The sequence below is a fragment of the Schistocerca cancellata genome, unplaced genomic scaffold, assembly GCF_023864275.1.
Source record: "Schistocerca cancellata isolate TAMUIC-IGC-003103 unplaced genomic scaffold, iqSchCanc2.1 HiC_scaffold_1104, whole genome shotgun sequence".
Lineage (NCBI taxonomy): Eukaryota > Metazoa > Arthropoda > Insecta > Orthoptera > Acrididae > Schistocerca > Schistocerca cancellata.
The window spans coordinates 3,636,672-3,663,179 of record NW_026047103.1 but is presented as its reverse complement, the minus strand read 5'-3'; the positions used below and the strand labels follow the sequence as shown (position 1 = coordinate 3,663,179).

The 26,508-nt window shown below is 41.3% G+C and overlaps 1 protein-coding gene across 1 annotated transcript in view; it reads right to left on the bottom strand.

The window, feature by feature from the left end:
* Nucleotides 1–24,210, bottom strand: part of LOC126156194 (discoidin domain-containing receptor tyrosine kinase B-like) — a gene marked incomplete at its 3' end in the record, with an annotated part of 65,778 nt that extends 41,568 nt beyond the window's left edge. Inside the window, exons 1-2 of the mRNA XM_049916286.1 lie at nt 24,069–24,210; nt 30–196 (exon numbers count right to left, since the gene is read on the bottom strand). Of these exons, the coding sequence (XP_049772243.1) occupies nt 30–105 (76 nt within the window). The remainder of the gene's footprint in view (nt 1–29; nt 197–24,068) is intronic.
* Between the last annotated feature and the right edge of the window lie 2,298 nt (nt 24,211–26,508).

The following is a 26,508-nucleotide window of genomic DNA, read 5'->3' as shown; positions in this document are numbered from 1 at the left end:
GCCTGCCAGCTAGGCAGCCAGCCACTCACCCTGGTGACGCAGGGCTGCCGCAGCCACGGCGCCAGTCAGCAGCAGCAGGACGCCCGGCTGCCGCCTGCGGCTCATGCCTGCCTGCCTGCCTGCCTACTCAGTGCCGGCGGCGGGCTGCCATGTCGCGGGGCGGGGCCGTCTCTCTCACCGCTTCACCTGTCGTGCACTGCAACGGAAGCAAACAAGTGTTAATAAGCGTTCTGAGCCATCCATTCTGTCAAAACAGTGGTACTCCAAAACTCTAGACACCCTTACATTTCTTGTGACTCTCATTTCTTGCAATAGTCGACCTAATCTATCCTCGGCACATTTTATTCAAGTTTTTGTTATCTTTTGAATAGAATATGTATGTTTTGTTACTACAGAATCTGTATTTTTATCGTGTGTTTATTAGGTCACGTTCTTCTCCATCTGGTCAGTACAAGTTTTGAAACTGTGACTTGAAAGTTTGAAAGTAGCTCAGAACTGGATGGCAATGCTATATCAACTTGCTATCTTGTCTGTTGCATGGCGGAGGGTACTTTAGGTACCGCTGAAATTTCCCCCTTTTTCTGTTCCATTCACAAATCGTTTGTGCAAAGAGTGAATGATTATATATTGGTCAAATCAGGTGAAGGGAAACTGAAAGAAGCCTCAACTTTACCACATGCCTCTATTATAACCTCATTAAATGTTTCAAACCAAATTAACACTTTCATATGCACCAGACTAAAAGGGGCGATAATGTTTAATTTATGTATATATAAAGCGGTATGTGTGCATGTATGTTTCTGTCTCCAGGATCTCCTCCTCAATTTCACCAAAATAGACACAACCTTCACAGGTATCAGTACTTCGACATCTATAATCGCCTAGCTTCAAAAGGAACACAGATACAGAAAACAAACATGTTCTTTTTCCAGCCCCTGACATATAGGCTTTCCTGCACAACATGTGTGTTGTGCAGCAAATGTATCAGCCTGCCTTATTGCCCTCCTCTGCAGAGCAGTCTACACTTCAGGTGCAAGAAACAGTTTTCCAGCACCTGACATTTAGGCAGCACTGCTCTACAGACCTGTTGCATTGGAATAGTACTGGCCTGCTTTATCATGCTGCTTTCTAAACCAGCCTATAGACCATAGGCTAAAGTCGTTGTTTATGCCCCTGACATGTAGCTGTCCTGGGAGTGGAATCAGCCTGTTATATTGACCTGTTCAGCAGGACTACATGTGCAAATGGGTGGGAGAAGGATAAGATCGACAGAGGAGTGGCTAGACAAAAGGACAGAGGGGGGGGCATGAATAGAAAGAGAGAGGTACTAGAGGATGGATATTGATGGATGGGGTAGGACGGGATGGGCAGAGACAGAAACAGTCAACAGAAAGAAGGAGGAACAGAGAGATCAGGAGGAGAAGATGGATAGGGAGAGGGGGAGGAGATGGTCAGAAAGAGTGGAGTTGGTGGTGTACATAGAGGGGAGGATAAAAGACAGAGAGGGTGAGACTGGGCTAGACAAAGAGAGGAACAGGATGATATGAACAGAGGGAGAGGAGAGGAAGATGTGGTCTGAGAGACAGATGGATAAAACTTACAAAGAGGCAGGATGGGAGAGTGTGGGGATGAGGCGTTAGATGGATAGAGGTGCTAGCATCAGGTGGACAGAGAGATGAAGGGATGGTGAAGTGTACACAGAGAAGGGGGAGGAGAAACTGTGTGCAATATATGTGTCAAATGCATACATGGGCAAAGCCTCAGGGGATCAGCTAGTCATTTAAATAAAAACGAGTTCTTAATGTACCTCGTTTTTAAATTGGACTAAAAAGTATTTAATATTATCTCTTAGCCCCTAAGAGACTACCAAATCCATACTTATCATGCTGAAAATTAGTAATTGTCGATTTCAATGACTACGAAAATAGTTTAATGATTAGAAAAGAAAAACGTGGATGCATCCAGTACATAACTGATGAATGAATCGTTCATCTCCTCACTGTTGTACTACTTGTTTATTGATGCAACAGTGGTTCACCTCGTTACTACTTTCTATTCCCAGTGTTTCGTTTTAAATCACACATGTATTTCCACAACGGTTGCAAATTCTCAAGCAGAAATTTTCAATTGAAAAATGAGATGTATTAAAAATTCATTTTTACTTAAGTAATTATTATATGCTTTTTAGTCTAGTGAGTGTGAAAGTTTTCAGTCGATGTCAAACACTTTGATAAGATTACAACAGATACATGTGGTTAATTTCAGGTTTATTTCAGTTTCTCGACATATAACACAACCGATATATTACTTCCTTCTGACATTTATCTCGTGGAAAGACAGTGAAGGTAAAAGCTAGAGAGATTCGAGCTGACGTGGTCGCTTATCGCGAATCATTCTTCCCACAAACTATTTGTAACCGGAAAAGTGGGGGAAATGTCACTCACAAAGTATCCTTCATCACGCACCTGACAAGACAGCGAGTTAATAATACTTTGTCTTCCCATTCCGAGCTATGTGGAAAGTTTAAAGTCTCTAGCTCATCAGGAAACGATAATGGCAAACGTAATTCCATACCTCTGCCACAGTTCACAGAGGAAAGCAACCAAACAAAAACGTGGTAAAATGGTCTTGTCTGCAGCGAGACAAGTGCCCTTCAGATACTGTGATGAAATCTGCAGGACCATGGTATTGCTAATGGGTAAACAATAAGATAAATTCAGTTGCTCATTGCTGCTTAGTTCAGACAACATTTGTGACACGTTATTACCAGTGAATTTGCTCTGTCTTCGATATCTCAGTAACGTTATCTTTCAACAAGGTAGCGCAAGGCAGTATATTCGCCGCGATGTTGTGACTTACATTGATCAGACGGTGTTCGGCTGTTCTCCAGATGTTTCAACCTCTGGAGGAACCAGTCATCAGTTTTTGGGATAATAGCACAACTACCTTCGCGACCCACTATTACTAACGAACTCTGGTAAAGAGTTTAAGCAATATGGAATATACCCGTTTCTATCATCCACGCTGTTAGAATCGAGGGGCTGTCAGATCAGAGGGTGTACTGCTGCCAGATGTGGCAGCACTGTGTACAAAATTGCACACCATTTATATCCCTAAATCATATAGAAATATAATGAGGTATTATCCCTCCTCAATTGGCAGCTAACGAATTTGGCTCGATAACCATAGCGCTCATAGACGCTGCACACGTCCTCCACCGCCACGCCACGCTGTCTGTGAACAAGGAGCGGAAGAGGGTGAAACGTGCAGAATTTAAGTAGCAGGGCAGTCGCTCTGCATGCGACTTGGTTTTATACTTCACATAGATCATAAACGAAACAAATTTTAAGAATTATTTAATTTTTTTGCCACACAGAAGACATACTTTTTGACTGATACAAACTGTCGCCATTTGGACAGATGCAGACAATTTTACCGATGTCGCCACTCAAGTTGCCACATAATCGTGATTTATTTAGTTTCACAGTCCTAAAAAGAAATGTCTTTGACACAAATATGTCGATTGAAATATTATAGCACTTTTATGATCTTATTATGGAGACGTGGAAACTCTACCCGAGGAGGACAATGTAGACATTCTGAACACTTTTAACGCAAAGGATTTGTCGTTAAAACGGAAGTACCTTTCAGGTCAGTCGGTTACATCTGCACAAGGACAATTACGCTTTCAGCTGAAACGGCAAACGGTCTCGAAAGCAAATGTACGTTTAACAGTGTCCTCAGAACGTTCAGAAATTTATCCTTGTAATTCTTTCAAGGCCACAGTGACTTCGTCAAGCCTCGCGTTTCATTAATGGCAATGAGCTAAGGGAACTAGACTGTGAATGTCAAAATGTGTCATTTCCCTGAAGTGTTTTTCTTTTTAAATGCATCACTATCAAATCAGAATGAAGTTGTTTCTCACCTTGCAATGTCTTTCTGTGGGCAGTGTACAGTCTACTCCATATAAAGTGCTACATCTACAATTCGTTCTGGGTTTTTAATTTCCGTTCCGGCGCTCCATTTTCCTCCATAAAATCCACAATAGCAAGTTTTAATTGGAAAAATCGTTCCAAACATGACCCCTGACTTAGCATACGTTCTTTCCAGTAATACGTATGTGAAATATTCATACGCTTCGTTCAGTTCCACCGAATACTGTTCCAGCTGACTGTGGGAAAATGCGAGTTACTTCAGGAACTTCACTACTTATACCACCAATTTCTTCACGTGCTGCATGCTTGCAAATTTCTTGAGTAGAGAACAATGAATGCCGTCTGTCGATCGTAATTTGTCGCTCTTTCATTGTCAACTAAATCTTTAAATTGTTTCTGCACAGTATTGTAATATTGTTTCACAGAAAATTTGTAGTTCCCATCGATTATGCGGCAGTATAATATCGATTGAGAATTATCATCCATCTATTCTGTCATTCCCATTCATTTTCAAAGGCTCGTGACGACAGACGGTTAGACTGCCTGTTTTTGTGCCAACAGTCGATAGACCTGTTAGCACCCTTCACACCTCGGACCAATGGTGAAGTGTAAACAGCGATGACACGACGATTCGCCCGATCGCAGAATACTTGTAGCGGCCGAAAACTTCCACACTGGAATACTAAATGAAAAGCCACACATTGCCGAATACTTTCGGGAAGGAAAGAGCATCGCAGAGACAGGACGAGCCCCACACTAATATAGACGGACGAAGAGTAAAATTTGGTTGTTTTCTATACTTCCCATGTTGCAGTTTTGACGGCTAGCAGTGCAATTTTCGAATTTCCAAATCACTATATTCTGGTACGACTGAATGGGCAGTAAAGAGAACATTAAAAATCGCCTGGAGCGCTTTCGATAAAGTAAACAAGGTTTCCAAACGGAGCTATGAATTTGTGTGAAACCGAATACTTTGAAAGATGTGCGTGCTACCAACCTTGAGGCTGGTCGCGGTGGCCGAGCGGTTCCAGGCGCTTCAGTCCGGAACCGCGCAACTCCTACGGTCGCAGGTTCGAATCATGCCTCGGGCATGGATGTGTGTGATGTCCTTAGGTTAGTTAGGTTTAAGTAGTTCTAAGTTCTAGGGGACTGATGACCTCAGATGCTAAGCCCCATAGTGCTCAGAGCCATTTGAACCATTTGAACCAACCTTGACATGTCAGAGAAACATGATTTTTTTATACGGAAATGACTGTAAAACCGAGGGTCACCAGGTGAGAAATTGATAGGAGGGAGACGGAAGACAAACCGGTGGAGAAGGTTACATAATGGGGTGGAAGACGTAATTAGGCCTGCTATGGAAATGAAAGGGATGTTCAAAATGGTTCAAATGGCTCTGAGCACTACGGGACTTAACATCTGTGGTCATCAGTCCCCTAGAACTGAGAACTACTTAAACCTAACTAACCTAAGGACATCACACACATCGATGGGCGAGGCAGGATTCGAACCTGCGACCGTAGCAGTCCCGTGGTTCCGCACTGAGTGCCTAAAACCGCTAGACCACCGCGGCCGGCTGAAAGGGATGTGTCAGAGGCAAATGCCCTACCAAATGGGCGGTAGGTGGGCAAAGGAAGGTCTTTGACGGATTACAACACATGGGGAAAGACTGAGACGATGACCTAATGAAAGACAGGTGATGACAGAGGATGACAGTCGGGACCGCGGTAGATGTGCGCACGGGAAAACACGGTAGTGCGTTTGTGACTTTAGAGCATTCCATTATTCAGCAGCAGGTGTCAACAGGCTGATTCTGATGATTTAATAAATCTCAAAGAAATAGTGATGACAGAGTTCCTTTAAAAAAATTATTTGTTCATGTTACTGAATTTTAATCGAAGTGCTCTTCTTTCATCCTGCAGGAAAATTCATTTTACCGCTGAATGTGCTATTACCGAAGGCTAAGAACTACTGTACTGAAACAAAATACAGTACACTTCGTGAAACAACAAATTAGTCCTATGCGAAGAAAGCACAGCCCCTTAGAGTCCTACTGGAATACAACGAGAAACGAAGGGAGAAAATGGTAATTTTTACTTCTCCAGTGCAATCGGCTGTTCGAGTATTATCAGTTTAATGTAACGTTTGTCCTAATATGTAAAGCGTAAGTTATTATCTCTCTCCAGCCAATACATCTTTTTCGGAAAATGAAACTGTTATTTTCATCCTGGTGAAATGGTACATGATATACATTTCATATCAGGAACAGATGTGCGTCATTATAGTTCTCAAGTAACACGGCTTAGAGATCGAAAATCTCATTCGAACACCAGTTGCCGTGGACACATGCTCTGTACCTGTATGACATTACACGTATGATATTGATTTACAGTCTAATTTTGGGGTAATACTGGGACTGTCGTAATTTCAATAACGCCACTTTGCCGGCAGTTCTCAGTTCTGAGGCTTATTTTCGCCCTCGTTGCTGCCGTCATACCTACAACACTCCCACAGTTACTGGTTACTTTGAAAATGATATTTAGTCTGTAAAATTTACGCGGAATTGCGCCCAAAAGTGATCGTCGAAGACAGCTGATATTTTAGCAGGCAAACCCCCCGCTGTTTCGAAGGTACACTACCCAACTGACGCTGTCATATTTTAAATACCACTTAATTCTACTTTCTAAGCTCTTGTTGGATTGTTTCGTAAGTACTGTTCATTAGTATGGGGTTCTTACCATGTTCGATTAATAGATAAGATAGAGAAGATCAAACGAAGAGCGGTGCGTTTAGTCTACATCTACATCTACATCTACATCCAGACTCCGCAAGCCACCTGACGGTGTGTGGCGGAGGGTACCTTGAGTACCTCTATCGGTTCTCCCTTCTATTCCAGTCTCGTCTTGTTCGTGGAAAGAAGGATTGTCGGTATGCCTCTGTGTGGGCTCTAATCTCTCTGATTTTATCCTCATGGTCTCTTCGCGAGATATACGTAGGAGGGAGCAATATACTGCTTGACTCTTCGGTGAAGGTATGTTCTCGAAACTTTGACAAAAGCCCGTACCGAGCTACTGAGCGTCTCTCCTGCAGAGTCTTCCACTGGAGTTTATCTATCATCTCCGTAACGCTTTCGCGATTACTAAATGATCCTGTAACGAAGCGCGCTGCTCTCCGTTGGATCTTCTCTATATCTTCTATCAACCCTATCTGGTACGGATCCCACACTGCTGAGCAGTATTCAAGCAGTGGGCGAACAAGCGTACTGTAACCTACTTCCTTTGTTTCCGGATTGCATCACGTGATCGTTTAGTCGACGTAAGATCATTATGGTGGTACCCAACAAACACCAACGGTAGACAATACAGGAAGGCCACTGGACGTCACAGACAGGTTTGCTATTGAAATTCTTAAGGCGTACGTTCTAGGAGGAGTCGATAACATATTAGTTCCTCCCACATATGTCTCGCAAAATGAGTGCAGCGAGAAAATCAGAGAAATCCGTCAATAATGTTTACCGACTGCCAGTGTAATAGGTAAAGTGGGAAAATATATTTATTTATCCTGATCAGATAAGGGCCTAAAGGCCCTCTTTTACAGCTGACCAGGAACAACACATATCAAACATTTCACAAAAACGTTCACAGTATTAAATATCATAATAATATTAACAATGACAATAGTAATAATAGTAATGGATGAAACTAATAATAATAATAATAATAATAATAATAATTCTTTATAGAACGAGCAGAAACTAGCAAAATACACAAAGCAATCACTCATATAAATACATCGGCTACACCATTGCAATTTTATAACCACTTATACAACCCTTTAGATTACATAACATCAACAGATACGAAGAAAGTAAACTGTAAAAAGAAAACACTACATGGCAAGCACCCCTATCATCTAACAGAGCCACACATCGATCAAGACGCATCCAACACATGGCTAACAAAAGGCAATATATACAGTGAGATGGAAGGATTCATGATTGCAATACAGGATCAAACAATAAACACCAGATATTACAGCAAGCATATTATTAAAGATCCCAGTACCACAACAGATAAATGCAGACTTTGCAAACAACAAATAGAAACAGTAGATCACATCATAAGCGGATGTACAATACTAGCAAATACAGAATACCCCAGAAGACACGACAACGTAGCAAAAATAATACATCAACAAATTGCCATACAACATAAACTAATAAAACAACACGTTCCCACATACAAGTATGCACCACAAAATGTACTGGAGAATGATGAATACAAATTATACTGCAACAGAACCATTATAACTGATAAAACAAACCACATAATAAACCTGACATCATACTCACCAATAAAAAGGAGAAATTAACACAAGTAATCGAAATATCCATACCCAAGACAACAAATATACAGAAGAAAACAGGAGAAAGAACTGAAAAATCCATCCAACTGGCTGAGGAAGTCAAAGACATGTGGCATCAGGATAAAGTTGACATCATACGAATTATACTATCAACTACAGGAGTCACACCACACAATATCCACCAGTACATGAACGCAATACAGCTACATCGAAACGTATATATACAACTACAGAAATCTGTAATTATTGATACATGTTCAATTACCTAAAAGTTCCTAAATGCAATGTAACATATACCGTACAGTTAAAAGGAAGCCACGCTTGATCAAGGTCCGCGTCACTTTCCATTTTTAACCAAGCATAACCTCTGAGACAGGAAAGAGGAGTAATGATACTAATAATAATAGTAGTAATAGTAACAGATGATACTAATAATAATAATAACAATAGTAATGACAATAACAATAATAATAATAATGAATGGCATAATAATTAAATTATTCTAATACATTTGAATCTATGATTAGAGTTATCAGGAGTGAAAAGAATATAGATGAACGAAAAGACTTAAATGATAATGACAGTAGAAGATAGGAACTAATAAAGTACAAAGAGAGAACTCTGCTGACAAAAGGGGGTGTGGGGGGGGGGGGAGGAAGTTGTGGCTTAGAGGGTATTTGGAGACAAAGCTGCGGATCTGAGTGTGGCATAGATGGCTATTGTCATAGCAGATGGGCCATCAGCTGTCTTTTGAAATTTGGAAAGGATTTGGTTTCTCTGGTATTTTGTAGAAGATTGTTCTAGCGTCTGGTTCCTGATTTGGAGAATGATTCAGAGAATATGACAGTGTTATGTACTGGTACAGAGAGGATTTTACTCTGTTGAGGGCGGGTGTTTCTGCTGTGCTGTTCAGGTATTAGTGCAAAAGTTGACAATAAATAAGAGGGAGTTCAGTGATTTCGAAGGCGATAAAGCAGACATAGGGTATGATACTCTCTAGGTTTATTGACACGTATGCATGAGTGATATGGTAGGAACAGCGAATGCTATAAATGTATCGTGCACAAGCATTCATCGTCAGTTCCAATCTGCATGAGCTGTCCTATGAAAGTCCTTGGAGAATATTATCACCATAGTCGACTAGAGGCAGGATATGTGATTCTAAATTCTTCTTTTTAAGCTCTAAACGCAACAATTTTTTATATTTCTGTAGTGAGTGAAGCAACTTTGACACCTTCTTACAGACTGCAACTTTGTGTTCAGACCAGACTGTATGATGGTTCAGAATTAATCACAAGATCTTCGCAGAAGAAAAAAGGTTATTTCTGTGCCGTTTAGGATTAATATAAGATTAATGTAAGACATAAGAAAAGTTATGAAAACTTAGCTGTAAGGCTTCATGTCACCATTCACCAAACGTACCCTAATGGAGAGACGCTTAAAATGAGAACTTAGGTCAATCTCTGATTGAGTTGCTCGAATATTTTTACTTCTCTCGTTCCTTTTTACTTTACGAAAAATAAAGTATCATACACCGACCAGATCGTTCCTGCATCTTCTACTCATCCACAATCGTATAAAAAAAGCCTTCTTTCATTCTGCTGTTCACCGAGCCATTTCCCTCCCACTTTCTAAAGAAAAGTTCAACGACGAAATCAATTTACTTAATAGCACTTAACAACGAGTATAAACCTAACATAGTAGATGACGTCCTTAAAAAGAAAACAGCTAAAATAATTACTAAGCTAGGCCCTTCTGTCATTGAGTCTAACTCAAAAAAAATATTTCCCTATTCCTTTCTTGGAGCCTATCTCTTATCAGATCCAACGCATTCTTCAAAAGAAATACGATTGCAACGTCGCTTTTTCTACTAATAACAGTTTGAAAAAAAAATTCATTCATAATTTACATTCTATTCGTTACCCTTTAGAAAATTCTGGTGTTTACAAAATTGTCTGCGATACTTGCTCCTCTTACTATATAGGACAAACTGGACGTGCCTTCACTACCAGATATAAAGAACACTTGCTAAGAAAAAATGGCACTAGTCCCCAAAATTCGTCTTTTGCCGACCATCTTCTAATTACAGGTCATTCACGTAAAGCCATCTGTTATAGCAACATTTTGCACGCCGAAAAGAGAGGGCGTAGACTAGATATTCTTGAAGAATTAGAGATTTTCAAGCATTTTGCTCGAAAGGGTAGCCTCATGCTTAACGAACAGCTACAGCTACGTAACAAAAATTTTCTCAACGGTGTAAAGCCGTTACTCGATAAGTGACTTCGGGTCTCCTTGTCAAGTTGCCGAAATGTTTTTTTCCTTCTAAGGTAGTCCTACGTTTTTTTAATTATCAAATGTTTCTGGGCTGTATTTCACGTCAATATTGCTTTCTACAAGTTGTCATTCAGTTCTATCTACATTTTCATAATGATGTTTTCATAATTTATCTCACTGTTATAAGCTTTGATGTAGACGAGAAATTATGTTGTATGCTAATATCAAACGAACATTGGTTTCCATTATGTACCAAATACTGCTTATTTATAATCATTTCTGCCTATATTTCAATGTGAAGTAGCCTAATTGTGCTGCCGTGAAATGTGTGATATCGTTCCATTCTGTTGAAACCAGGCTTTTTGAACGTTTGGAAAGTTGTTCAGTGTAGGAGTGACGGAAGTTTGTAACATCTCCACGTGACGATCGGCATTGACAGTTATTGTTTTTCCCTGTTCATTTACGGTCCGATAATCCCATGTGATGTAACACCACACCATACTGTCATTTTACTAGTGTGTAAAGGCCGCTTACGAACGTCATAAAGTAAGAGTGTTTGCCCAGTAACGGTAGTTCTGTTTATTCACATCTGTGAGATGAAAATGTACCTAATATGACATCCACATCTTGTTTAGAAATTCATAGTCATTGTTTATTTTTGTTTTCATTTGTTGACGGAATCCCAATCGTAGCCGGTAATCGTTGTCCCTCAATTGTTGTACCTTCTGTAGTTTGTACGGATGATATTTTAAATCAAGATGAAGAATTCTGTGAACACTCTCCCGGGACATTCCAACCACTGCTGCTTGCTTACGAACTGAACGCCGTTGGATCCGTAAGACAGACGCGCACATAGCATCAATGTTCGCTGGAGAAACCACACTGCTTGGCCGTCCTGTTGGTCCCTTCTTGTGGTCTGATCCAGTTTCTTCAAAGGTATTAATACAACATTTTAACGCGTGTTTCGACGGAATTGCATAATGATATCGTAAATTATAAAAACGTCGAAACTCCCTCTGTGCCGCCACCAATAAAACATTTTTATAAAACATTTTTATGGCTAACGCACGCTGCTGCCCGTTTCACTGATCCATGATTACTGAAATGGCGGACTGTTTACTCACCGACTGTCACGAACCCGCAGTGATGCCATCTACCCACGGCTGTCACTAATCATTTCAAACAGTCTCCTTATTCTGTGTCACCCTGTACAAATAAATGAAATGGGATGCCCACTTGAATGGTGTTGACATTCATTGGAGAATTCATCCATGAAAGAGATAGTTTACGTGGCACTCTTTGGACCGATTCTTGAGTACTGCTCGTGGTAGGAGACCCTTAAGAGCTGAAATTAATAGAAATACAGGAGACCTAAGGAAGAGCGACGTCTTTAATTACTGGTTCATTTGGTAAACGCTACAACATTGTGAGGGCGCTCAACTGCTCATGAAACACTACTGGCAGAAATTACGAGGGAAACGTTTCCCATCACCCACAGATTGACTATAAAAATTCCGAGAGAGTACCTCCCAAGAGCAGTCAGCCAACATACTACATTATAAAACAATCATCTCGCGAAATGAGATGACGGGATAAACAGAGAAATCAGAGTTCATACGTGGGTTTACGGCAATCGTTCTTCACTAATGAGACAAGAAAGTGGTGATATGATTGTTAAAGTCCTGCCGGCTATTCGCCACTCAAATCGTAAGGTGGCGTTTGGAGTACAGATGTAGATATACATGTAGATGTTGAATCATCTGTGACCCTTATCGCTGGAGGTGAACTTCATCGACAGTATATCGATCCACCTTACACACTGGCCCCCTACAGGGTATCGAATAGTCAGAAGAGAACGAGAAAACGGAATTGCGCTGGTAGATGCTCCTAAAATGGAAAATGTTGGCCTGCGTGTGTTAATCAGTACATAGACAAAGCTCCAAATGAAGCCTGCAAGGTGCAATAAAGGAAGAGTGGGAAAAAAGTGAGAAAGATAAGGGTTCCAATATGAGACAGAAGCACAACACGACCAAGTGTAAGGAAACGGAACGAAAACCAGGCGAATATATTTCAATATGCAGCACGCATTTGCCTTAATCTATTTACGGAAATGACGGAAAGTTTACAAGACTCGCGTCTCCCGAAGAGAATTCCACTGCAACCAAACATCTGGTGACGAATCCGTAGTTTATTCATCACTTCAAGAAGGGACTGGTTGGTAGGCGTGCTGTCAGTCGAGAAACAATAATTTGTCGACGGAAGGAGCTGTGAGAAAGAATATTTTGCTTTTGGAGAGAAGAAACATAACATTTTAAGGCGCTGCAGTCATGGACTGTGCAGCTGGTCCCGGCGGAGGTTCGAGTCCTCCCTCGGGCATGGGTGTGTGTGTTTGTCCTTAGGATAATTTAGGTTAAGTAGTGTGTAAGCTTAGGGACTGATGACCTTAGCAGTTAAGTCCCATAAGATTTCACACATATTTGAACATTTTTTGAACATAACATTTAGCTCACATTGTGGAGCAATTTATGTGCAGTAAATAGGATTACAAGGTTGATAAAGCACGGAAAGAACTGGAAAATGAAAGAGAAACAATATAATGAATGCTTTCCGAAAGCTACGATTTGACTTAGTGGCTTCGAAAAGGGATTGGGATTTCAAGCGAAATTTAAAATAAGTCAACAAATATCTAAACATTATTTTTAGTTTTAGCAAATCTACAGGTCTTTACTAATCAATTGTACAGTTCATTAGAATAAATAATTTGATGAAAGACGAAATATTATTTGCTAATATTGCTATCGGTATGTGGACTGTGCTGCGAAACCATTCCTTTTTTCAGGAAACTAGTTACAGTCTAGCATTTATCTGGAGTCAATAATCCGATCTTTGTCGGGAAGGTGGTCTTTGTTCTGCAGAAGCTGCGTATCATTCTTCAGCTGAATCGTTAGCATACTTCTCTTCCAATTTAAACATTGGCAAAGAGTAGTATACAGAGAACAAGGGAAAATTAAATAGAAATGAAATGTAAAGGCACAACACGTTAGGTTATAGAAACAAGACTTAAGGAACTAGGTAATGCGGAATTATGAGTCGTGCTTGGGTAGCTCAGTTGGTGGAGCACTTGCCAGCGAAAGGGAACGGTCCAGAGTTCGAGTGTCCGTTCGGTACACAGATTCGATCGGCCAGGAAGTATAAAGACTTAAGAAAATTCAAGACATTTGCTTAGGATATGTCTACATAGAAAAAGCATTCGAGAGTGAAAAGAGATGAAAGTTATTTGAAATCCTCAGAACACATTGCAGTAGAAGACAGGTACTCTTCTGTGAGTACTGGAATCAAGAGGGAACAACAAGAATGGAAGACGAAGGAAGTTCTGCTCGAATTAAAAAGGTCTGTAAGGCCAGAATGTAGTCCTACTCTCCTGTGAAACATGAAAGAAAAAAAAAGGAAGGAATAACAGCGCGTTTAAAATTCCCAGTGAAGTCATGTAATTGATAAGATCCGCCGATGACATTATTGTCCTCAATGAAAGTGACAAAAATTTAGAGGAGCTGTTGAATAGAACGAAAAGTTAAGCACAGTGTAGGGAGTTGGAGGAAATAAAAGAATGTTGAGGATTAAGGCCCATCGGAAATGAAATAAGTAACAAACTTAACAAAAAATTGGGAGAAAATGAAGGAGGACACCATTCGATGGGAAAGAGTCATCCACTGGGAGAAAAAGGGAGAGGTAGAGACTCGAAGCATTTGGGTTTTGGCGCTGCAGAATAATGCTAGAAGTTTAGTGGGCTAATAATATAAGAAATGTGATTCTCCGTAGAATTTGAGGGGGAAGAAATATACGGAAACGCTAACTAGGAGGAGGGATACGATCATAGACCACCAATTAAGACGAGAGGGAATAACTTTCATTGAAGTAAGACGAGGCATGGCAAAATGTGTAGCGGAAGACATATATTAGATTATGGTGCATTAATAAATGATACCACATAAAGCCAGCCGGATGACTGATGATAAAAAATAATAAATTAAATAAATAACGTCTTGCAGTTTGCATTGGCAAGAAGAGCGTGGCATACACCAATAAATAGTTAGTGTAATGAGGCAAAACTTTCTTCATTTCCTTCACCATTTCAAGCAATGGATCACTAGTGCTTTTGGGAGGAAAGAGGTTTATGCTACCGATAGTGGTTTCACATGGATGTACGCTGCAGCAGTATGCAGAGAAGAAGACTCCTGTACAGAATAGACTATAGCGGCAAGTTGCCTCAAACTGATCTTCGGACTGAAGACCACAACATGAAGAAGTCACTGATTTTATACAACACATACAATATGCTCTGTTCAAAGTGATTTGACGGTATAGCTAGTGCGAAACAATCGTTCTCTTCTGACAATAGACATCAGATTTTAAATTTTGCTTCCTAGTAATGTTGTTATTCAGTACTGTGATTGAGAGGTATAAAGTAATACACCTTCATTGTCTCCTAATTTTGATCTAATGTGACGTACATGAATTAGAGCACTTCTGCACATCCTACCAGACTTATTTGTGTTATGAAGTGTGATAAATTGAAAACATTTCGTGTTTGGTAGGCATAAACGAAAAAGGACTATAATATTGTTTGGCACTGGTATCATGATTTCACTCTAGATCCACTCTTGGCTCCGGTACCGCAGTTAGATCTGTTCTCTAAATCATTGTCTCTAGCGATACAATGGGCTTGGTTGTAGGTTCCTTTTCTTGACAGACAGAAAAATATAAAGAGCAAAACCATTCAAAAACTGATCACAATGAAAGAAAATACTGTATCGAATGAAATAGTAAGTTTTCTTACTCTAACAAAACATTACATACTTAGAGACTGTTACCGTTCCTGGTATTGTACCTAACGAAATTCTACATAATTAGAAACCAACAGAAGAATTAGATTTTAACAAGCAGCAAGACGATCTTTTAAACGAATGTTCTAGGAATCACTGCAGAATAACACTGGCCTTCGGAAAAAGCCAAATATTTCCTTGTAAAGAGGTACCTGAATGTTTCACGAAGAAAAGCGTAGTTAGCACATAAATATGTCATCACGATAATGTGCTGAGTGAACGCATTAGTAGCACCCTTTATTGAAACTGGTACCAGAAACGAGAACACTGATGTTGCCAGCGAGTGAAAATAAGAATGGTCCAAGACAGTGCTAGTTTATGACACAATCTGTCAAGAAACGTTGCGATGTTATCTTAGTTGTCGTATTGTAGAGCACGAGTAATTAAATAACGATTCATCTTCAAAAGAAACGACGTTTTAGAGTTAGTCATGGAGAATGTTACTGTATGGAAGTCAAAACCTAGACAACCGAAATGTATTGCAGGTTGTCAACTTGGGACAGCAAAGAAAAAGGACAAAACTTAGTAAGTGGACTAGAAGAGTCACAGCACGGTGTGCAGAGGTATCACTCGGGGTTCGAAGAAATGAAGTAAATTTATGGGTCTCGTCCTAGTGTATAATAACTTGTTGCTTCCATAATGCTGCATACTGGAGACCTAATCTGTGAATTAATTTTTGTTGTGAAGCCCAAAGCTTTCTTCGTGCAAATTATAATCTTAGCTGTGTTTGTTCCCTACTTTCAATCGATTTAGAAGCCATTTATGGGTTCATCTTCAGGTAATTGGGCAGAGTTATTGAAATGATGTACACCCAGAGGTATAAGCTGCTGTTCAATAGCAACGTGCAGTGTGGTAAAGATGACTTTAAAGGCTTCGAACTTATTTGCAAATAAACAAGGAACACAGGTGAGTGGAAAATAAGTACGAAAATAACCTTTGATCTCCAAAAGAATATGGCGCATAAATAACGAGTAAAACAGTGAAAAGACAGGAAGATTAAGTTAAGGGAAATTAAGAGGAAGGCAAGGGTAAAGGAGTAGAGGAATACCTACAAAAATATTGCCTTTCGTGACACACAAAAGCGTTAAGAGAGTGGCATTATGAATGTGTCTCCACACAGCTTTCATGAAAAACGGGCTGTAGCTCCAACAACAACAGATGATAATTATTATACTTTAACATGTGGCATGATGTATCGTATACTACAGCAGAGTGTGTTTCAAAACGTTCCTTCAAATGCAAACCGTTTTCTGTCGTTCTCCAGTTCATATAAAGCACACATGGAAATAAGACCTGAAACGTTAGAATACGTAGTTAGAAATGCGGTACTTCCGGTTTATGTAAATCCACAAAGCAGAAAAAAATCCTTTCTGTCGCATTAATCGTTCAGCCACTTTCTCGCACACTCTCCCCCTCTGTAGCAGGAACCGGACTCTCGAATAACCTCCAGCGCAAGACAGTAAATGACACATCTGTTAAAGCAACAATAAAAATTACCACTGTCCACGAACTCACTCGTTACCTTTGCACATTTTCATTTCCAACCATATCTTCCTCTTTTCCCAGTATTCTCAACTAGGGTAGTCTCCTTAAATTTCATTTCCCCAGAACTCGCTACATCAGAAAACGATTATCTTGTACTCCTGCAACTTCTTTTAATATCTGCCATTATTTTAATTTTTGTCATTAGTATTACTATTCCTGTTATTATTATTACTGTTATCACAATTAGTGGCAGCAGGTGGAGTAGTACAAGTACTTCCAGTTTTAACTTTATTAGTTCACAGTCAGTATTATTGACTCATATTACCACTTCACACTCTCAAATTGTTTGAATGCTGTTAGTCATACTAAAACTGTTATTTATTAGAAAACACTGATGGATAAAGGGTACTGTATCTGTGAACCCCTGGTCCAACGAATGAGAGGCCTTGCCTCTGGACACCAATCTGATCAAGTTAATTGAATAAATAAGTAGATAAGTAGATGCGAAGTGAGTGTGTTGAGAACCAGATTTACGGACTGCGTCTTGCTGAATCGCTTAACTCGAACGTGCATGATAAAATAAAGAAAAACGTTGTAAACACTGACTTGACGACAGTATGACACATTTCCTAGTTTCCCTTATAGATTTGTGCACGCTAGAATACTTCACTTAAAGAACCATTAAAGAGACACTTTTGTAATCAGCCCATACGTTCCTGTCTTGAGTTAATCTCCCCATTTCGAACATTATAGTACCTAATATTATAATGCGTTACTGAATATCAGGAGCAACCGTATCGTATCGGCCAACTTTTAAATACCATTTTATGACTTGAAACGGGATATCACAGAAAAAAATATTTAATGTGACAAAAATGATAAAGTGAAACTAGCAGCCATCGTTTGTGCATAAATAATCAAGTCGCACTCAATATCATTCATAACATTTCATGAGTCCAACATCTACATCTACATAATTACTCTGCAAGCCACAGCTAAGTGAGTGGCAGAAGGTTCATGGAACCAATTTCAAACTGCTGGTCTACTATTCCACTTTCGAACAGCGAGTGGTAAAAACGAACCCTTAAATCTTTCCGTGCGAGCTCTGGTTTGTCTTATTTTCTTACGATGATCATTTGTCCCTGTGTAGGTGGCTGCCAACAAACAATTTTGACACTCTGAGAAGGAAGCTGGTGACTGAAACTTCATGAGAAGATCGTGCCGCAGTAAAAAATTAACTTGTCTCGAAAAACTTCATTAAATAAATGAAATAAATAAAATCTTTAAACCAATAAAGAAAATAAAAAAATTCTAAGAGAAAGGTAAAAATCTCTTTCAAGCCAAATATACCAAACGCCTTTGTTTTAATGACTGAGACCCCAATTCGGGTGTCACATCCATGCCGCTCTCTCCTCTATTTCACGATAATAAAAAAACGAGCTGCCTTCTTTGAACTTTTTCGATGTTCACCGCCAGTCCTATCTGTTGCGGATCGCACACCGCACTGCAGTCCTCCAGAAGAGGGCGGACAATCGTAGTGTTAACTGTGTCTTTAGTAGACCTGTTGCATTTCCTATGTGTCCTGCCGATAAATTGCAGTATTTGGTTTGCTTTCTCCACAACATTATCTATTGTGTATCTGAAATTCTCAGGAAATCTTATTTACCTTACGGTATGCATTTAGCTCTACGGATGGAGGAAGCTCGTCGAGGAAATTACCAACAGATGTCATGAAACTTCCTGGCAGATTAAAACTGTGTGCCGGACCGAGACTCGAACTCGGGACCTTTGCTGTAAAGACTGGGCGTGAGTCGTGCTTGGGTAGCTCAGTGGTAGAGCACTTGCCCGCGAAAGGCAAACGTCCCGAGTTCGAGTCTCGTTCCGGCACACAATTTTAATCTGCCAGGAAGTTTCATATCAGAGCACACTCCGCTGCTGAGTGAAAATCTCATTATGGGAGCAGATCTCATGAAATGCAGATGTTTCCAGGAATATGATGATGTTCGGTTAGCGGGGCGCTCAGTTGCGGGGTCATCAGCACCTGTACAAAGTCCCAGTTTGTACACAATCCAATCTAGCCACTGTCACGAATGATGATGATGGTGATGAAGTGATAAGGACAACAGAAACACCCAGTCCCCGGGCAGAGAAAATCCCCAACATATCCGGAAATCGAACCCGGGACCCCGTCATCCAGAGGCAGCAACGCTGGCCTCTAGACCAAGAGCTGCGGACTGTTCCTACGAACAAAAAGCTTTAAGAGTTTAGCTCAGATATTTTTGAGCTTGTCCATGCTCCTTATAAAGTGACGTACGTCTGTATTGGTGGATCAGAGTTAAGATATGAGCATATGTATCTCGAACCGTTGTTCGCGAAGTGTGACAGAATAACTTTTCATTGATTGACTATTCGCCCTATGGACATTATGGTTTTAGCTAAGGAGATTGGGAATTCTGTATTTTTCAGCATGATGTTTACCATGTTTTAATGTTTGTATGCATCTGATGATGTAGCATAGGCAACGAAACCCGTAGTGTCATACAAAATTAGCCAAAAATACAGCTACTTTTGGAATTCTTGCAACAAAAAGAAAATGAAGAAAGATTCTCTCTGTGTGCTGCAAGTGATAGAGGTAAATTTTCTTGTTCAAAGGATTCTAGGTGTACATGGATAGGGCTAATGTTACGACAGTCATTTACGAATAACTCATTGGGGATGCGGCGGCGGCGACAGGCAGTAATCTTTAAGCATTCAGTCCATGCGGAAACATTCCGGACGACCGGCTAGCGCCGGTTTTTCGCTCGTCGTCCACGTGCGTAAGGCGGTCGCCCTGCGCTGGACAACTTGTCCGGCCGGCTTTTTTGTCACCGTCTGCGGTACCTGGCGGCATCCTGACCCCACGCAAGATCCTCCAGTAGGAAGGACAGAGGCACGGGCGCGGCGTGCGCGCAGAATTCTCGGCTAGTCACATATATACATTATAAAGTCCAAGGGCTTTTACAATTTAATCAAAGAAAAGTACGATGAAATTGGTGCTGTTACAAAACTACGCACTTTTCGTTGGTGATCATCAGCCTAAGTTCATCAGGTACAAAATTTTTGAAGTTTTATGTAATCGGCAAGAAAGAGCTAAGTAGCTAACAAGGAAAATGTGGTCTGAGAAGCTATCATCGGGCTAGTTTCCTTATTTCCCTTTTGATGTTGTAGAGGCATGTTCACTGTCGAGACTCCAACTGTTGTCGGGTATAATACATGATACTTGTATTTATCAGCTGATAACTTGTACTTATCAGACCTTTAGGAAAGGGCTAACATTTCCCTTACTGATTCAGACATCTTATTGTAACGAAACCCATGTAGATCCGATGTTTTGAAGAAACTACTATATATTTCCATTACTTTAATGACAAAAAAAAATTGGGTACAAGTCTCTGGTCTTGAAGGTTTACGTCACTAATGTTTTTTCCATATCGACAAACGTTCGAAACCGATGTTGACGTATCACCGTCAGGGACTTTCTAATAGCTGGAATCAATTTCTATGCAATTCTTCTGCCTTTAACGGGAGTGTGAAGACCTCGGACGAATTACAAGCGGCATTGTCCGAGTGATATAATCCATAACTGATTTCCTACATTATTTTAGGAAATGTAGTAGTTTTTGGGAAGCAATATTGAGAAGATGTAGAGAACCGGCACATGAAGCTGAGTGGTGAACGATTCTACTGCCGCCAAATACATTGCGCGTAAGGTCCATGAAGATAAGAGCCGAGAAATTAGAGCTCATACGGAGGCGTTTGTCCCTCGCTCTATTGGCGAGTGGAACAGGAAAGGAAATGATGGTTCAGATGGCTCTGAGCACTATGCGACTTAACATCTGAGGTCATCAGTCCCCTAGAACTTAGAACTACTTAAACCTAACTAACCTAAGGATATCACATACATCCATGCCCGAGGCAGGATTCGAACCTGCGACCATAGCGATCCCGCGGTTCCTGACTGAAGCGCCTAGAACCTCTCGGCCACAAAGCCGGCAAAGGAAATGACAAGAAGTGTTACAAGATACCCTCCGCCACACGCCGTACGGTGACATGGGGAGTATCTATGTAGGTATAGATGTAGGTGTACAATTCACAGAGCGCAATTTTCATTTTATAACATGTTTTAAATTCTTCTCCAGTCACCTGTTACTGTCTAGATAAAGAGCTTGACTCAGAACACTTGAAACCAAATATGGTCTTTGCGTACGTATTGCTTTTCATTGTTTCTCCGGTTTCCTACGGAAAAAAGTAAACGTTCTTTTTGTTCAATTAACGAGGGTCAGAGAAAGGAAAGTGAAAACGAACATCAATAAAAATTAAATTTTTGAGAGAATTCAAAACAACGTCCTGTGTGTCAAAATTTGATTTTAACCAAAAGTTTCTTTCACTTCGATATTCAGCAGTGACACGGCATCTGCAAAACGAATAAACAGATACAAACAATACCTTTCACCATCATTTGTATTCCGGCAGTTCTCAGACAATTTTTCTAGATGCGAACCATTGACTGAATATATAACAACAGGCAGCGATAAGATGGACGTGGAGATTTTAGGCATGAGGCAAATGGCTCTATTTCAGATAGACTAAATAGCAAATTTATAGGAACTCGAGCAAAGCAAGAAACAACGATTTGTCGTACTAAGCCAAGTTGAGCGCTTTACCGCAGGGGTCGCATCGTTCATAGCGGATATAATTCCTGCGGCTGAATTTTCCAGATCCCAACAGGTCCGCACGCGGTGGTGCCTGGCGGGACAAACGACAAACTCCGTCAGAATGCCGACTTGTGGCTGTCGGGATCACGCGCGAAGCATCGGCGTTGCGCACTTGTTGCGTGGCCCGCGCAGGCCAACTCGCACGTCCGCACTCGCAGGTTCCGTAGAGGTTTGCAGCCCAGAGCGAGTACCTAGATCGCAGAACTGAACACGCAGTACGCTAATCCAGTCGCTGCCCAGCTCCTGGGGGTTGGAAATAAGCTCTCCAACGATGACGACGTTGCTATATCAATTGAAAAACGACGAATGTTGAATTTACAGTTTTTACAAAGAATTAACATGATACTGATACGATATTTATCATCCTACGAAGAAATGAAATCTGGCATGTTGTTCCTCGCCTAAGGTGGTTACGTAAAAATCATCACTCCCTGCTTATTTTCCGTACCTGTTTCGTCGTTAACCGCGTGCTTAGATAACACTACACTGCTGCAAGTGAAACTGTAGTTCTTTCAATAGTTTTGAAATAGACTCTACAGAGCAGAGGAGCTACTGTCTGTTAATATAGTTACCGACGACGTAAGAAACGGTAAGCAGTCAATGGACAGCAGCGTAGGGGGTGCTGTGACGTACAAGATATTTTACCCTAAGTTCTATTATGCAGTGAGTTTACGTGAACACATTTTCGACATACATTACAGTCGCCTTGACTACCGACAAAGTAGCCATTCTTGCCTGTTTTCAGCGTACTTGTTGATCGCAGTCATTTCATTTGGAGAATATAGGAATTCTTTTCTTAGCTAATAGTAGCAATCACTTCTAAGATTGCACCATTGTTGCATAACATAAATTTTCCCCACCGAGTTCTGATGTTACATAAGAGTTCGAGCTCAACTTATCAAGATTACCTTCTAACAGGAGATGTGGCGCATAAGAAATAAAATATCTTGCTTTACTCTGATATTCCTGTTGATTGAATCGTATTTGTATCTCCGAATCAAACTGAACGATATTTACTGCGATTGCATATCCTGAAATGCATTATCTGTTCACATCTTCCTTAACGTATTGCATGAGCCCATTAACAGCAGACAAGAAGATAGGAATGCCGCAGTGGTCGTCCAGTACTCCAGTAAGAGGGCGTCCTCATGCATTTCAGTACAACGCGTACACTAATCATATGTGGAGTAGTGATACGTCGTTTGGAACTGTTACTTGGATATCTCGTTGAAATGAGTTCCCACAACAAGTTTCTGAATAGAATAACTCACAGGCGACGGTACATGAGCTATCCGTGACCTCAGAAAGTGGTGAAGAAGATCCCAATACAGGAGTCGATACGTCGACCGTGTGGAGGAATATGGAAAGACACTTGTCTCGGCCTAACAGCGTAAAAGATTTCAGCTTCAAGGACGTACTAGCTCGAGCATCACTACGCTTAGCGGAAGGCAAGCGCTCAGGCCGCCTTCTCCTCGATGTCAGAGGCTGCCTAATTTTCCTCACGGAGTTTCATTTTCCTAAGTTACGTAACTCTAGCAGCGTTTCACATCAAGTTGTTGACCACATACGTAAACGATTCGTGTAAAGCTTCGGTAACTTGTACAGTTTGTTCTGCTCTAAGTCTTACAGTGGTATTAAATGTATTACTTCATAAAATGCCCATTGGCTCGCCATGCCCACACATTTTGGGCATTTGCCGTCCAACATCTCGTAAATATTTGAAATGAAAGCATATTTCAAAAACCAGCCGCGAGCTCCCGTCAAGCTAATTCTTTATTTCCTGTTGGTTTACATCTTCTTATCACCCCACGTATCATGATATTAGTTTCAACAGCGTACAAGGCAACGGTTTTACTGTGGAATCAAACAAAATACAAGTCGTGAAGCAGTGTGGCTTTTACTTTGTATGACGTCACAGTAAAGAACTCTCCATCTAGCTTCTCCTAAATAATTTTTTGATACCTGCAGATAATCCGAGGATAGATTCCCATAGTAAACACGAGCTCGTTCACTGTGGCGTCGAGACATCAAACTCGAATTGATAAAAAAATTAGGCAAAGTACCTCGCAAGTCACAGTTACTGGATTTGAAATTCGGTCTCAGTTAAGCTACGGACGACGCATTTCTGAGTGGGTTAAAGTTTGAAAACTTTACATATATTCCTATCTAATTTCGGTGAATGTTGTTACGGACAATGTTCCGGAGGTTTTTAGTTGTCCCGGTAGATTAAACCGTAGTGTACAGGTACCAACCGTTCGAAGGTCGGTTATTAAATTATTGGACTGCGCGGCACTTGACAAGTGAGGCAATTTTTAACTCTCAATCAGACACAACGGCCGCGGAGAACGCCACGGCTGGTGGAGACCACGTACCGCTTACAGGGTCACACTCTCGGAGGTGCTGCAGCAGGAGCGCGAGCACGTGGGCAGCACACATGTAGCGACGCGCGGCAGCCACTCGACAACAGCGCGACACTGGGGGCAGCCGACACGTGCGCGCACACGTGCTCACCGCGTGGACGCCCGGCGAGTACTGGCAGGCGGGAGCGCGCGGCGCAGCCTCCCTCGCTCCCTGCGCTACCTCGCCCCCCCTCCACCCCCCAGGCCACAACGATGCCGGCGCGTGGCGCTGCCTGGCGGCTCCCTGCGTACTCACCGTCCGCAGACTTGGGGGAAGCCCCGCGCACAGTGGCGGCCGCCGCTATGCCCGAAGACCCGCGGGTCTGTGCCGCTGGGGCAGCGAGCTGACAAGTGGAGATGATCCGTGTAGCGAAGCAGCTTAAATTACTCGCTAAAGGCAAGGCCTGCGCTACAGACTGCATACATTTCAGGGTATGCTTCTACAACAGCTCGGTACTTACAAGGGAACCGCCGGCCGGAGTGGCCGAGCGGTTAAAGGCGCTACAGTCTGGAACCGCACGACGGCTACGGTTGCAGGTTCGAATCCTGCCTCGGGCATGGATGTGTGTGATGTCCTTAGGTTACTTAGGTTTAAGTAGTTCTAAGTTCTAGGGGACTTATGACCACAGCAGTTGAGTCCCATTGTGCTCAGAGCCATTTGAACCATTTTTGAACAAGGGAACCTCCCCATCGCACCTCCCTCACATTTAGTGGTCAGGTGGTCCGGCAGATAGCCCCTGAAGAATTGAACATGAGGAGAGGAACAAGGTGTACTGAACTATGAAAAATAAAAGCAAAGTACACCAGTGAACAGTCCAAGCTCATCAAGTTCAACATCGTATAGACTGTAATAGTCATGGTATTGTGGTTAAGTGGTCACGATGTTGGATTGAGACGTGGCCGAGCCGGGTTCTACATCTCCTCGTGCCATTTATTTATTTACTTACTTTTTCACAACCTTTATCAACCGTCCGTCCGGTCATCGGAACGTTTGTTCTCTTTCTGTAGTCTTGGCAGCTGTCACACTACACACTGGTTATAGAATTATATGTCATGTGGCAAGTCGCAAGTAAATCTGATGATGAGAGCAGGTGAGATACCACATAGACATCCCACAGAAATCAAAACAACAGTAAAGAGGTGTGAATTATGTTAGAACAAAGGAAGTCAAGAGTCAAAACTTCCAAAAGAGAACGCAACTTCAGGAACGTAAAAACGGTTTGTTTTCACAGATCACAGAGAACGCCGAGCAAAGTAGCCTCCTGGCCTGAGGCGCCTTGCCCGTTCGCTCGGCTCCCCCCGTCGGTTCGAGTCCTGCTTCGGGCATGGGTGTGTGTGTATTGTCCTTAGCGTAAATTAGTTCAAGTTGGATTAAGTAGTGTATAACTTTAGAGACCGATGACCTGAGTAGTTTTGTCCCATATTACTTGCCACAGGCGCGCGGGATTAGCCGAGCGGTCTGTTGCGCTGCAGTTATGGACTGTGCGGCTGGTTCTGGCGGAGGTTTGAGTCCTCCGTCGGGCATGGGTGTGTGTGTTTGTCCTTAGGATAGTTTAGGTTCAGTAGTGTGTAAGCTTAAGGACTGGTGACCTTGGCAGTTAAGTCCCATAAGATTTCACACACATTCGAACATTTTTGAACTTGTCACAAATTTCCAAATTTCCATAGAGAAACTGCGTGATTGTGGAACTGTTTCGTTCAATTGCTGCAACTTATGTGACAAACTATTATGTTGTCATCATTTCCTTGGGAGCGATCACATTCACATTCACATGAACACCTAAATCGGGCAAAGAGGCTGTAACACTACCGCCCTGCCGGACGTGCGTTAGCTCAATAAAGCCTGTACTGTAATAAGTTCACGGGCTTCACCTTGTAAACAAGGATTTAGTACCTAAGTTGACCGCGTGTACCTAATGGAAGCAATTCGGACTTATATTCAGTCAGTAACTACAGTGATGCGTCAAGTAAATGTAAAGTACAATTACGCGTTCGCATGGACAAGAAGTACACACAGCAGATACTACCAATAATTAATAGTACGGTCGCCAGCCTAATTAGGCATTGAGTGAGTTTTTCCCTGTACAAGTAATAGCATATTCAAGCATAGTGAAACGTAGTAATGTTGCGTTTTATAGCAAAATTTAGAACCAGAAAGAATCTACTGAACTAAGGTTTTCTTCTTTTGTACTAATTTGAATGAGCTAAACTTACACAACACCACACAGCAATGATTACTACGAGCTGCACTTTGTATATTGATCAGAATGAAATCGGGCATAGATTACCCTAGAATCAGCAATTTTGAAAACACACATACAATGTCACTATTAAAATTGGAAAAAACACTAATATACTTAGGTTTAATATAGAAATTAATTTTACTGTTCAATTCTGATCAGTACACTTCAAA